Raw genomic sequence first — 14,814 nt, 5'->3', positions numbered from 1 at the left:
ATTTCTTGGAGTGTATTTTTAACACTTAAGGTTGGTGAGTACATGGATAAAATCATTCTCAGTGCATGTAATGATTCTTTATGTAGAGAGACAGGTAATTCAGTGTATTATGAAAACTTTGAAGTGATTTAGAAGATATGTTACCAGTATTAGACTGGACAAAAATGTGTTGTTTATGAATGTGTGAGGGACTTAGTGCTATGGTAAGCCACTGCATAACAGGATGGGAATACTTGGATTTAATATGTAATTTTGGGCACAAGGAAGATTCATTTGGAGAACTATAGGAAAATGGCAAAGGGAGAGTCTTGTAAAAGAACTGTTTCATGTGTCCAGAAGGAAGAAGAGAACTTGAATACATACAAGGAAAGACAAATACACAATGAGAACCATGCCAAAGTAAGTAGCACAACTGAGATGCAAATAAATCAAAATGGTAATGACAATTGCAAAAACAGGTGTGGGTTTAGGCTTACTTGTGTGAATATGGTCTGTGGATTGCAAGAGCACACTCATGAGCTCTGCTGGAGAGGCAGCAACTCATATTAGTTTCTTGGGAATTGGAAGTATTGAGAAAATGAAATATAATTTACAGCAAAAGAAAACTCAAAGCTATTGAAAACCTGTGTTCATTTGGCTAACATACTGAGGCTACTACTTTGTAACAAACACCCTAATTCAGAGAGTATAATTTGTGTGAAAACTACACTTATTATTTTGCTGTCAGGCAGGCTGATACAGAAGTAATGTTTCTGCATGTGTGGCAGGCCAGCATGCAGCTCAGTTTGCAAATTCCTTTTCGTTTTCTGCCAATCAGGGCAGCTGCTCTTACCTACACAGCTCCAGGTATGCTCTTGGTATATTGTGAGAACTTTGAAACAAGGATGACTACAAATGTTGTCTACTAGAAAAGCAGGGCATTTTGTGAAATAGCACCTGTGTATAATGTGTAATGACTCAGTTGACCACTCCTATTATAAATCTTACCATAAAATATCGTTTAATTCATACATAAGGTTGCTTGGTAGTAAAGTAGTTGGTATTCCACACTATAGACAATTATTTAATATCAGAAATTTATCTAGATTTTTTCCCCTCATAACTTGTTTGTAATGTTTACTTCTTTAAGAGAAAAAAATTGTGAATATGTAAGTGCATCAACTGAAGAAATGTACATGACCTTCTCCTGATGTGAAATGTTACTTCCTGTTTTTTTTCACAGAACCTGAACCACAAAAGATACCAGAAAGTGGAAATAATGGAAGCGAAACTAGGCCAAGGTTAATGGCTCTGTTGACTGTCCTGAGTCTAAGCACTTTTTTCTTGTAGTTAGCTTTGAAGTAAGTATTACTGTTCTTCACACTATATGAAATAAGTATGTGAAAGAATTTTTATTGCTCTGTAAAAATGGGTGCCTTATTTTAATCAATGTTATTAAACTTATTTTTGGGCCTGTGGACTACCTTTTTTTCTTTCTTTTTAAATCATAATTTACAGGTCTGCTCATTAAATCTTTTCTCTTTTCTCTCAGTTGCTTCCAGTCATCCACTGTCCACTCATGTCACTCTTAACACTGCCTCAGATGTCACTTAGCACCTAGAACAAAAATGTGTGTGTTTTGAGGAGCTGCTTGGCCACTGTACTGCATTCTTTTTACTTCCTTCGTATTAGCTCAACTACTGGTAGCTCTTTAGGCTCAAGAGTGATTCCTTCCTTTGATATCATAATTTTATACAATCATCCTGTGCAGTGCTCAACAGTCCCTGTCCTCAGTACATGAAGGCTGCCTGGTCTTGGTTTTGTTGTGGTTGTTCCTTCACATCTCCACTTTAAAGTCACATCATCTACAGTTGACTTGGGCAGCTTTAGAAGGGTTGTTACTCAGAGCACATGCAGTGACTAGTCCACATTCGAAGTAACAGAGATCTCCTGATTGGCCCATTTTGCTGTTATCGATTTTCTACTGATGATACAGTATTCCGCACCACATTTTATAATAGCAGGTCTGCTACACATGTCGTCTTGTGGTCAGCTCTGCAGTACATAGGAGTGTCCGGTTATTTTTGATCTGATAGTGTACATGATGATGCATGTATAGGCACATTATGTTTCTGATGTGCTAGATTTGAACCAATAGGTGATATATGGCCCAATTTATGCATATCTATTCTGTCACCTTTTTCACATCACATTTTTTAACATTCCGTACATTCATACAGTCTATACTCTACCTACACAGTGTGCTTTACCAGATGCTGGAACAAGTCTTTATCATGTGCCTGTAGATATAAGAGAAGATACAGTATCATAAGTATAATCTGAAAACTTTTGTGACAATATTATGTTATAATATTTCACAGTAAAGTGTTATGTCTACTATTGCTGTTGTATAATATGCCAATTTATTAATAATAAATAATTAGGGGACTTAGTATACAGTAAATTCTGTTCCCTGTACAAATATTTTTGTGTAACATGTTGACAGCATCTTTGTGCTTAGAAATTTTGAATCTGTGTATTCAGATTACTTGGTAATTTGCTTTTCTTTATATTTAAGCACACCTCTTGATGGGAAGCTTCCAGGGTGAGTTAGTGTGTGTTTTGGTTTTAGTTGACCATTATGAGAGTTAGTTTGAAATGTTTGGTTATGACAGCATAGTTTTTATAATCATTTTCTTATTAATAGCATGGTAGAGTTGCAAAGTTGTGTATTGTATCCATTAATTTTGACAAATACAAAGCCTTAAGTATTAAAGTTCTTTCTTGACTGACAAGGCTATATTCTTAATTCCTCTCATAAAGATTGTAGTATAGTGATTTAGTATTTCCAAAGATCTTTAATTAAGAATGAAAACATTGGAATATGAAATGTTATTATTATTATGTCATATACTGCACCTGATTTTATTTGAACTGAAGGCAAAATGAGGTAGAAGGATGTACAATGAATGAATTGAAGAGCAAATGTCATCTTAAAGCTCACAGATATGTACACCTTCTGCAATGCTCAACAGTCCCTGTCCTCAATACACCAGGTCTACCTGGTCTGGGTTTAGTTATGGATATTCCTTCACATTTCCACTTTCCAATCACATTACCAGCAGTCAACTTGGGCAGTTTTAGAAGAAAACTAATGAACAACCTTTTGTAAAAGCCTGAAGCATCATTGGTGAAGATATAATTCCCAAGAAGTGCAAGGAAGCAGAAACACAAATTTATGAGTAAAACAGATGTTGCATTCACCAAGCTGAAAGAATTATGTTAAGTTTTGCTTGCACGTAAAACCAGTTACATATACAGCTGGAATGTTCATGTGAGATATTAAAAACAGAAGCACAGTTACTCATAATTTTCTAGAAGAGCAAGATGTATGACCTATTCCACAGTGATCTGATAAAAAATAACAATAAAATATAATACTAAAAATATATAAAATATATAAAAAATAAAATACTGAGAATATATAAGAATGTATGAAATCCCATCAGAATTATTGCAAGTACAAGTATTTATTTTGTCTTGTAAGCTGGTAGTAGAAAATGCTACAAAAGGGAAAGATCAAGGTTTGAGTTCAGTTTGATTCACATTTTTCATTGGTCTAGGTACAAATCATAAATCAGCTGTAGATGAGTGGTTGCCTTGCCTCATTTTTGTTTGTTGTTTCCATGTTGGAATTTTTCATAGTCATAATATTAGAACAGAAACATCTGGTTACTGTGTTTGGAGCTAAATATAGGTGGGAAAAAATTACTATATTTTTGCATTCTGGAGATTACTGCCCCATGGAAACATCAGGAGCAGAGTTATCTGTTTCTTTATCATTTCACATTGCATGTCACTTCATGAAATAGCATGTCCAATCAGAGAATGGCTAGTTTTCTCCAGTATGTAATGCCATTTTAACATCACTGTCAGGTGATATTGTCCAGTACTGAAAGTGCATACTATGTTAGAATGAGCCACCTCTCATGACACAAGTATGCATTTTGTCCCAGGATTAAGAAACTAGCAGTGGTAACAACTGCAGCTTAGGGACAAAATAAATTCATGATGGGTATATCCGAGAGTTTCCTTTAGTGAATTCCACAAACTGCAGGGAACTGGAAGAATAAATGAAGTCTTGCACAAAAATTGTAAAAAATCAAATCATACTCTTTTAACTTGCCCCAGAAAGCTTTACAAATGAGGAGAAGAGTAGTAATTAACAAGACAGATCATACAGCCATATTTCCTTGTTCACAACACATATGTGCTTTTCTTATTACAAAATAACCTAAAAAAAACCATATATTTCAGATTATAAGGCATTAACTATTCATATATCCATCACAAATAGTGAACAGAAAAGAATCAGTTAAAAAGAAAATTTAATTATTTAGGACAATCTTTGTGTTAAGTAACATGAAGCTGGTGTGGTGGACACTCTAAATCCATCTTTATTCTTTCTGGGTATTCACTGTTATTGCAGGCCAACTGCCTTTAAATGTTTGACAGTTGCATGTGTTTTGTTGGTTTTGAAGCAGTGTTATTACTTTGTTTCCCTTTCATACTTTGTAACAATGTTACTTTCTTCATTCCATCTTTCAGCTTTTAGTAGCACGGTTTTCCACCCTCTGTCCTGCAGCCACACATTTTTATTTCTTCTTGGCTAAACTTTCCCTATTTTCATGTCTTTGCAATTGACTTACTTTAAGGCATACATTACTCATTTCATCATTTCGTTCCTCCTTCCATCCCTGCCTCCTCCTGAACCACTTAGCTGTCTTCTCTTTTTCCCCTTCTCTTTTATACAGCGTGTACATAATGTCTGGGAACACTGTCAGTTATTTATTGCACAAGAACTAAACATTGTACAGATGTCATTCATATTGCTTGCATTTTGAAGAAAAACTCTGAAAGCTTTTTTAACATACATTCGATGTGCAAGCCACGAATGACCCAGCAGGCGTCAATATGGTAATCGAATTCTTGCTGTACCAGTCCCAGCATGGCATCCTCGACTGTGACAGTTGCTTCCCGTATTCTCTCCCGGATCTCTGCTACATCATGTGGTAGAGGCGGTATATACACCAGATCTTTAATGTGTCCCCACAGAAAAAAGTCACAGAGTGACATCTGGTGCTCGGGAAGGACATTTCATGAAACAACTGCCCCCTTCTGTAGCACTGTCGATCCATCGATGTGGCAGCTCCATGTTCAGGTACCGATGAACTTCACAATGAAAATGGAGTGGACCCCCATCTTGCTGAAAGATGAACGGAGAGTCCGATTGCATTTCCGGCATCAGCTGTTGCTGCAACACATCGAAGTAGGAATATCCAGTGACAGTGCTCTTGGCGACGAAGACTGGTTCGTACATTTTTTGACGTGATGAGGCACAAAAAACATGTACCTTTGGGGAATCACACTCAAATTCAATGCATTTGTGTGGATGCTTTGTACCCCAGATTCGACAGTTATTCCTGTTCACTTTCCCATTAGTGTGAAAAGTGGCTTTGTCACTAAAACTTAAGCAATCAGCAATGCCATTCCCATCGTCATTCAGTTGTTGCAACTGCGAACAAAACTCAAAACACTTATCTTTGTCATCATCATTGAGCTTTTGCACTAGCTCCAATCTGAAAGGTTTTATAGACAGTTTCTGTCACAGAACTTGCTACACTGTCATTGGAGCCATTTCGAGTTCACAGGATGCACGACACACCGATTTCTTTGGACTCCTTATGAACGTCTCTCATATGTGCTCCACATTCACTTCACTGACACTGGGATGCCCACTTCTCTTTGCTGGGCATCAGCAACCCGTCGTAACGAATTTGTTGTGCCAGTGGTAAATGACCTCCCTTGTTGGTGCTTCTTACCATACTTGGTTCTAACCATCCATTGAACAGCTGTAGCACACTTGTTTTTCTCGAACTCCAACACACAGAAAGCTCGCTCCGCACCTGAACTAGCCATGTTTGTGACTAGCGCTGTCTATCGGCAAATTATCAAACTAAGCTGTGGCGGTATACGTGAAAAAAAACTTTCAGGATTTCTTTTCAAAATGACATATGTATGATATCTGTACAATGTTTGGTTCTTGTGCAATAAATAATTGAAAGTGTTCCCTGTACATATTATTCAAGTAGTTGATGTCATTTTGTGGGATCACAGGGCCACTCATATCACAGAACATCACACATTAAAGTTGTGGGGCAATATATATAGTGTCCCTCTTAAGACTTGTCACAAACATTTTCTCTGGTGTTTTGGCAGATATTTTCATTTTATCTTTTGCAGTGTGTAGTTAGGATCAGCCCAAACAAATACTGCTCATCATGGCTGTCAAGTGACATCCAGTGTCAATGGGAAACATTGGTTTACAAACAAAACTATTTTTAAAGTGGAATTTTACAAGCCCATTTGATAGAGAGGTCCCAAATTAGTCTAGTATGATACATATTAGTTTTATTGAACTGTATTACCAGAGACAGTAAAACACAAATTATAAACAATACTCCAGCAGCGACTGAATGGTGGTGCTATATGACAGTAACAGTCGGCACAGGCCAGAGTGGTATGCGAGGTGCTGTGTAGCAATGGTCATTCTTTGTGTTTTGCTGTCCCTGTTAATATTTATCTCACTAGACTAATTTTGTAATTATAGCACTAGACTAATTTTGGACTGCTCTATCAAATGCGCATCTAAAATTTCACGTCAGATGTAATTTTGTTTGTAACTGGAAACAAACCAACCCTTTCCATTGACTCTGGGAAGTATTTGTATCAGCTGATTCTAGCTATATATTGTGAAAACTATATTACAAATATCTGCTGAAACATCAAATAATACAGTTTATACAGGCGGGCCAGAAACAATTTGAAAAGCTTGTAAGGGATGTTGTAGGGTAGGTTTTGCTGAGAAATAATTGTTATGAAAAAACTCAATACATTTCACTGTTTCTGAGTTCATTAGCATTTAAAGTTAGCCACACATGTGACTGTGCAGGCAAATTCAAGTGGCCTGCGAGAGACGGTGTCACCAAACATGTTTCCAAAAACCGAACAACAGAGCGATACAAAAATTGGACATGGGGCGGTAGTAAAGATTGAGCCCAAGCCAAACAGTCTTGTGCGCTATCATCTACGCTGTGATAACAACTAATACTAATTGTATCTTGTGGGCCACTTGAATTTGAGGAAGCAATGCCCTGATTGGGTAACTTAAACATTAATTACCCCAGAAACAGCTCAACATATTGAATTTTTTTCTTAAAAATTATTTCTCAGTACAACCTATCGTGCAGCAGACAAACTTTTCAGACAGTCTGTAACCTCTTGTTATATATAAGTGAAGCCAATCTATAATAATTAAAAATATGCTCTTTAATTTTCTGGAAGCTGTGGTAATCCAATGATTATTGTTTCAGGTAACACGGAAGCTTCTCTTGTTGCCTCGACCTGACATGTGTGATTGAGTGCGGTTGAGTAATAGCTGATGAGCTTCTTATCAATAACAACCAAGCAGTTCATCTTCGCTTTGAAGCAACCAGTGACAGCTTTACTGCTTTGCAGGACTGTGCCAGTCACTCAGGATTCTTTTGATCTGAAACTTAGGACTTTAGAACTAGCATATAAATTCCCTTTCGTGCTTGAAATGATCTTAAAATTTTCAGTCAGAAACATATATTTCCCAGTAAAGCTGCATGTGCATCATATGACACTTTTAAAATTGCATTTACAAGAAAGAATGCAGCTTTTATTTTATAAATATTGTTAGATTTGTCCTTGTTCACAATTGCTCTCTGAATAAGGAATGCAGGTTAGCCTTATATGATGAATGTGTTATTGGTCTTTTAAGTCCTGCAGTTTAACATACTTAGAAACAGTTTCTGGGAAATCAGTGCCACTATTCTTTCAGATTCAAATATTGGTCATCATTTTAGAAAGAAATTGCACTCTACAGATAGTATCTTGTTTTTAAAACATTGTTAATATAATGCATAAACCAAAGTATTTGATGCCTCTGGAGAAATGAATCGGCACACTCCTAGGGCACGTACATGTTTATAGAGTTATGCTTGTATAAATATATATTATAGTCAATCATAAAATGTGATTTGGCCTACTTTATGAAGCCAGTTATATTTTACTTACAAATTGCTTTGTACATATCTATAAATATGTGTAAAACACTCTATATTTTAAGTCTTTTATATAGGTCAGTCATTTTGTCAAAAGGTTTTTCGCTGAAAATAGTGATCAAATTTTTCCCCAGTTATTCAACTGACCGAAGGGTAACTGAACTCAGTTCCTTTTTCTGTTTGTACAGCTGAGCTGCATGATTGTAATAATGAAAGAAAGCAATGTTTCATCTAGCGGTACAATAAGTGTTGTTATTATTGTTCCTTGGTATCTTAAAGACAGCAAAATAATGAGAAACAAGGAAAATATTTTCTAAGGCTTTAATTTATTTTACTACTGCTGTCTTTATTTTTCTCCTGTTATTTATTACATGCCTTCATAATGTGGTACCAGTGTGACCTCTCTGGAAGAAAGTACTTGATGAATTTCTATTTCCCTAAGTGAACGATTTTTCACTTTTGCCTTTTTCGTTAAGCTAACACAGTTTTGTGATAGGCTTATTATGTGTACCACTTATTTTCCATGATGAGTCCAGTAAAATATTGTTATTGCTTCCTTCACATGCAGCTCCTTATATCATCTAGTTAATGGACCATCCTAGTATTTATCTTAAAGATGAAGAATAAATGAAAGTTATATTTTGAGATGTATGTGCATTTAGTCAATGTGATTTGGTAATTTGACAGTATCCTCTATACCCTTTTTTTTATTTCACACATGTTACTTTGTGATAGATATTGCCATGTACTTTTCTCATAAAACTGACATCATGCAGAAATTTTTGTGGCAGAAAAGACTGCATAACAGTTAAGTGCACAAAAGGCAGCTTTGAAATTTAAATTATTTTTTGTTACCTCATAAAAATGTCATTGAAATTACCTGCAGCTTAAATAAAAATGACAATCTATGCACTGTGCCTTCTCATAGTAAACTTTATTTTGTAAGAGTTATTTGAGTGGAGCATAAAACAGTAATTATCATTATTAAAGTTCCATATGTTGAAATTATTTTCATAAAATAGAATAATATATGGTCAATACATCAAATGAAACACATAATGTACAGTGCTGAAAAAGGCTAAACACTGATACGTTTGCACAGAATGTTAGAATTGTAAATATTTTATTTGTCTATTGTGACAAGACAATTCGCAAAAGATTGTATTTTTAATGTTTGTAATGTTTGTATGTGTGTAATGTTGTAAATTGTCACTTATTTATGAGTTTTATGAGCTGCTTCCATATGTCACTGTTATATTTTAATGCAAAAGTTTTCTCATTAAGTTAATTTTTAATGTTGTACTCGTTTAAAATTCAAAAATGGAGATGTAATTAGCTTTCTTAATTTTTTGTCACCTTTCAGTTGAAAAATACATTTGTATCATAGTTAATTGATGCTAGTTGGTCTGTTCTGGGAAACTTCTAGATGCTTTGATAGCCCTTCCTTTGTCATTTTTGAGTGAAGATGAATAATAGAAACTGGTTTTCTGTACTGTATTTTATAGAGTATGTATCAATGGACACTTTGAAAGCATCACATTAATTTTGTTATCAGTGAAGGATATTATAGTCATAGGATCATAGGGGTGAACAGCTTATGTGCCTTGTGTACCTGTATTAGGTTCTCAGTAACTTCTATTATTATACAACTTCCTTCACTTTTGTTTTTGCATTATATTTAGAAAGTGTTAAACCCAACTCTTCACAGATTTTTTCTAGTCAAATTAATAGTATTGAGTACATTCTTTATGTCAAATCAAAAGCAAACTTTTCATTTTTCTCTTATTCGTTTAAATGATCTATACTCTGAGAGTTGTCATAAAGCAGAATTAATAGTCTTCATCAGTGACAAACCATTAATTTTGTCTATAAGTAGTACATACCATAGTAAATATATTTGCTGTGATACAAATGTATTCAGATATAGAATAATTCATTATTGCCAAGAGTGTGCACAGTAATAGCTATAGGATAAAACTCCTGTGTGAATGTGATTTTCTGAAAAATTTTATGAGATTGGACATAAATGTGTACAAGAGGAATAAATGTTATTGATTAAAGAAATAAAACTGTAATTAACATCACAGAAAACTCTCTGTCTGTGTATCTTTTATTTACTCTTTTCATAGAACGATGCATTCAGTCTCTTACAAATGCAAATCTGGTGGGTCACAAATGAAACACGGAATTTGTGTCTGGAAATATTACCTCTCAAAAAGTCAATCATTATTTGTTTGGCTGTTTCCTTAGTATGTCTGTGTCATAAATTATTTTTTAAATAATTGTAATTATCAAACTTCATTTTATGTCAGGCATTTAAAAAAAATAGCATTTCTGTAAGATTTTGATAGTTCCAGTTTTGTATTGCTCCATATCCGCATCCAGTGACGCCTATAGGCTGAGGATGACACAGTGGTTGGTCAGTACTGTAAGGGTCTTCTGACAGCTGTTCAGATGGAGTTTTAGCATTTTTTAGTTTTTAATTGAACAGATATTTCTTTTATTGAAATATACTATTCAAGGAAATCTTGAATGATGGCTGAAGACCAGTAGCACATCAACATCGTCTCAGTTAAGTATATTACTATAACAAACCTCATGAATGGTACTCAAATTTGCCTTTCACTTCAGAAAGTGGATTTCTACATTCAGCGGTTTAGTTACCCATTAAATGAACTTTACTGTGAAACTAAAGAGCGGAGTATTTGCTAATATGTTTCTCTGATTGTGTGATATTTTTTAACTTATTATTTTTGGCTGTTGTTTTATTCACACACCGAGAACATGCACTACTATATATTTTCTTGGATTGTTAGCTCAAGAAATATCATTTCATTATCAACTTATCATTAAAATTGTTTAAACAGATTGTTAAAATGTCCCTGGGTATGGAAGTTTAATGACAATTCATGAGTATCCATCTTTGCGTAAATAATGACTATGGTGCTACTCCCTAGAATGATTATCTTTTCTTTGGCTTTGTCCTCTGTCTATGTTTGTATTGTATGTGTTCCTTTGATTCATACATTGAATGCATTGCATAGACTTAATTAGGAAGGAAGATGATAATGGATGTAGAACTGGTCAAGTAATACGTTAAGAAAGTAAAGCAGTTGTTATAAACTGCATTGTAACAATGATGTCATCCAAGATCAGTCTCTCTGCCATATTCAACATACTGACATTATGGAAACATTGAAAAACAAATCAGCCCAAGACCTAGTGAAAAAATTGGTGATCTGTCTGTTGAGAGTTTCTGGGGGACTAAGAACATCATCAAGAATATGTGGAAGCTTCCCAAATCTCTTCAGCAAAAATGCAAATTTTTTAATCACATTGTATACATCACTGAACATTGCAATATTAGTGAATTTAGGCATGTAAATAATGGTGTATTCAAGCAGCTAACATGCCTACTAAATAAATTTGATATCCAAATTTTAGTAATTCAGAAATCAAGTACCCTGATCAAAATAAATTTAAAACCTACAAATCGTGGGAATTTCAGTCACATAAAAAATCCCACAGTGTGGCACTTCGTTTGCAGCAGCACACCATTTCACTGTTCTGTCTGCCTTCCTCTTCATTTCTGCATTCGTAGTACACCCTACATCACTCATAATCTGCTGCACGTCCTTGGTCTTCCCTGGCAATTAATTCCCTCAATATCACCTTCTGCTATCAATATAACTGTGACTTTAGAATGTGTCCTATGAGTTTCTATTTCCTTGTTTGGATGTGCCTCCAAGGGGATATGGTTTCCTGTGTTCCTCTCAGTGCCTCTTCATTGGTAAATTTATGTTTCCAGCTGATATTCATTCTTCTGTAGCACAAAATCTCCACGTTTTCTACCTGTCTTTTCTCTTGTTTTCCTGTTGTTTAGGTTTCACACCTGCATAGAACCACTTTGGATCACCTTCTGATAGCATTTCAGTGTTACCAGTCAAATCGGGAAATGAAGCTAATCACTAATCTGTGGACATACACCAATTAATAACTACAGTCAAGAAAATTCTCATACATAGTGAACTTCTGGGAATTATTTTGACAATCTATAGCTAAAATTTGCTTGCTTACACTGAAAGGAAATATTGTGCACAAAATGGCAAAGAGAAGCAATTTGAGACTGCTGTTGGACTACAGCCTGCCTATAAGTAAACTTAATTTATTTATTTGTTTCTTATTCCGTTGATCTGTCTGCAATAATCTCACATGGATGTAGTGTGTGTAAATTCTTTTCTTTTCACTTTTTTCACATTTTATATGACAATTTGTGTGATCTTTCTAAATAAATCAATACATAGCTGGTAATGTTGCAAAAAGACAAAATTAATAGTAGATCACATTTGCATTATACAAAAATTTGACTCAGCAAGTTAAAAATAAAAAATGAGTGTGTACATAATTTTCAATTTTACATTATATTACGATTGTCAAATTTTTCCAGTCATTGTGTAAATTGTGCTTTCTCCTTATATTGTATTCATGATATCCACTATTCTGTTTATACAATCCAATATTTTTACAACACATTTTTGGGCCAAGAAAATTTTCTTTGGTAGTGATTTGTTTCCCCAAAACATAATTCCATCTGTCATTAGAGAATGAAAGTATCCATAGTGAGATGCTTTCATAGTATTTAAGTTCCCACTCTCACAGATAATACATGTCACAAAAATCTGTGACCTGAGTGTCTTGTGAAGGTTTATTATATGCTGACACTAGTTTATGGTGCAGTCAGTCATAACACCCAGGTATTTTTCGTTTCAATTCCCTTTATTGTCTGTGTGGCACACTTCAAAGTTAACTCTTCCTTGGCAGTTGCACCGAACTGAATACAGTTAGTTTTATTAAAGATTAATGAGAGTCTATTGACATGAAACATTCTACTAAAGCAATAATGTTAACAGATCCTTGAAGATTTGAAGATTTTCACACTTATGACCATCAGTCATAAGGTTGGTGTCATCTGCAAAAGTGGTAAAACTGCACTATATATTTGTACATTGTGGTAAGCAGTGGCAAAGCTCTTCAGAGGCTTTTGAGGCTTATCCTACCCAAAAATTTCAAGAAAACTTTTAATTAGAGTTGAAAATGGTATAAGTCTGCTTTGTATGTTACTGCAGTTTCATTTTACCCATCCATGAGTGAGAATTTGGTGCATTGTTTATGCTATCCAGTTTTAACAGTTCACTGGAGGCTTCTAGAAATAGCCTCTTGTTTTCATGCAGCAGCCAGCAGACAGCAGGCAGTCACATGTGTCATAGGAGCATGGCAGTGAGGCTTGTCTAAGCTGTGAAACTGTGTGTTTTCGCACACTGTTCAAACCTGATTTAACAGAACTTCTTCTAGTAGTATAATTCATGAGTGGATTTGATTAACTGGTATTACACATTGTGCAGAGGGAACATTTGTGTCTTTATTTTGTGAATTAAAAGACATACCATTTCCAAGCTGGACTTAACAAAAAAGTGTGCTTATAAAAATAAATGATCCACATCACACTTAGACATCACAATAGTTGATGAGAAACAAAACAGAAAATTTCATTGTTCATGGTATAGGAAGTATCCTTGGCTTATAGGTTTCTCTGTAACAATTTCTGTTTTATTTGGTGGGTCTGGAATTGAAAAAGAATGGACATGAGCTTCTTTTTTGGAGTATGCTTGACAAAAGAACTTGACAGAGAAGCTGAGAAACACCAGAATTCAAGAAGTCGCCATCAGTTGTTGGGTCATGGAAGAATTGAACATTCAATTTCTGAAGGAGCCAAACTTCTAGCTATAAAACATACTCCAATTGTGAAACAAAATGCATTTGTAACCGAGAGACTTACTGATGATGTTTGTTTCTTGGGCAAGAAAGAGCTTTCAATCAGAGCACACTTTGAAGACGAAAGTTCTGACAACAGAGGGAATTGCCTTGAATTATTGGTGCTTTTGTCTAGACACAAACAGTTCATTCTTGATTACTTGCAGAACACTCTTGCATTCAAAGAAACACAATTCAAAAAGAATTAACTGTGTCGGTTATCAGTGCAATTAATGATCGCATTAAAGAAGATTTACAGTCATATGTGTTTGTTGGAGAGGAAGCAGATTGAATCATGGCTATTACTCACAGGTTTTCACAAGACAATCCCACAGAAAGATTTATTGGTTTTTACAATGTTTGTAGTGCAAAACTCCTCAGTGTTTATAAGAAATTGTAGTCAATGCACTTGATGTTTGGGAAGTTACTGACAAAATAGTTAGCCAAACGTATGATGGAGCCTCAATAATGGCAGGTAAACATGAAGGGTTCCAAACTATTACCAAACAAAAATGTATGCGAGCTAAATTTTTGTGCTGTTGTGCTTTTTATTTGCAATCTTATGGCATTTCAGTCACTTTTTTGCATGTCCTCAAAGAGAACACAACTCTTAGAAAATAAAGAATTTAGACCACCTCATATGTGTATTGCATGCACGAATTTCAGATGATGAAAATTGGGATGCAGATTCGTTCAGTAGTGGTTCTGACTTGCCTAGCTAATAAAACTCAATTCCTTTTCTTGTATTGCCCTTACAATGACTTATTTATGTGTGTTGACCATCTCTATGCACTTCTTTAACACAAAATTGCATGTGAAATTAGTAGTATGTTCAATGCTGAATTCAAGAAGACCATCAGTTCGTTACACAATATGA

General features: G+C 34.9%; 1 protein-coding gene across 1 annotated transcript in view; it reads left to right on the top strand.

The window, feature by feature from the left end:
• The window catches only part of LOC126235038 (protein amalgam-like), an 82,718-nt gene extending 72,501 nt beyond the window's left edge, over positions 1 to 10,217 (top strand). Inside the window, exons 10-11 of the mRNA XM_049943774.1 lie at positions 1,223 to 1,340; positions 7,413 to 10,217. Coding sequence (XP_049799731.1) covers positions 1,223 to 1,329 — 107 coding nt within the window. The 3' untranslated portion in view covers positions 1,330 to 1,340; positions 7,413 to 10,217. The remainder of the gene's footprint in view (positions 1 to 1,222; positions 1,341 to 7,412) is intronic.
• The last annotated feature ends 4,597 nt before the right edge of the window (positions 10,218 to 14,814 follow it).

Source organism: Schistocerca nitens, chromosome 2 (genome assembly GCF_023898315.1).
Source record: "Schistocerca nitens isolate TAMUIC-IGC-003100 chromosome 2, iqSchNite1.1, whole genome shotgun sequence".
Taxonomy (NCBI): Eukaryota; Metazoa; Arthropoda; class Insecta; order Orthoptera; family Acrididae; genus Schistocerca; species Schistocerca nitens.
This window is presented reverse-complemented; position numbering and strand designations above follow the sequence as displayed.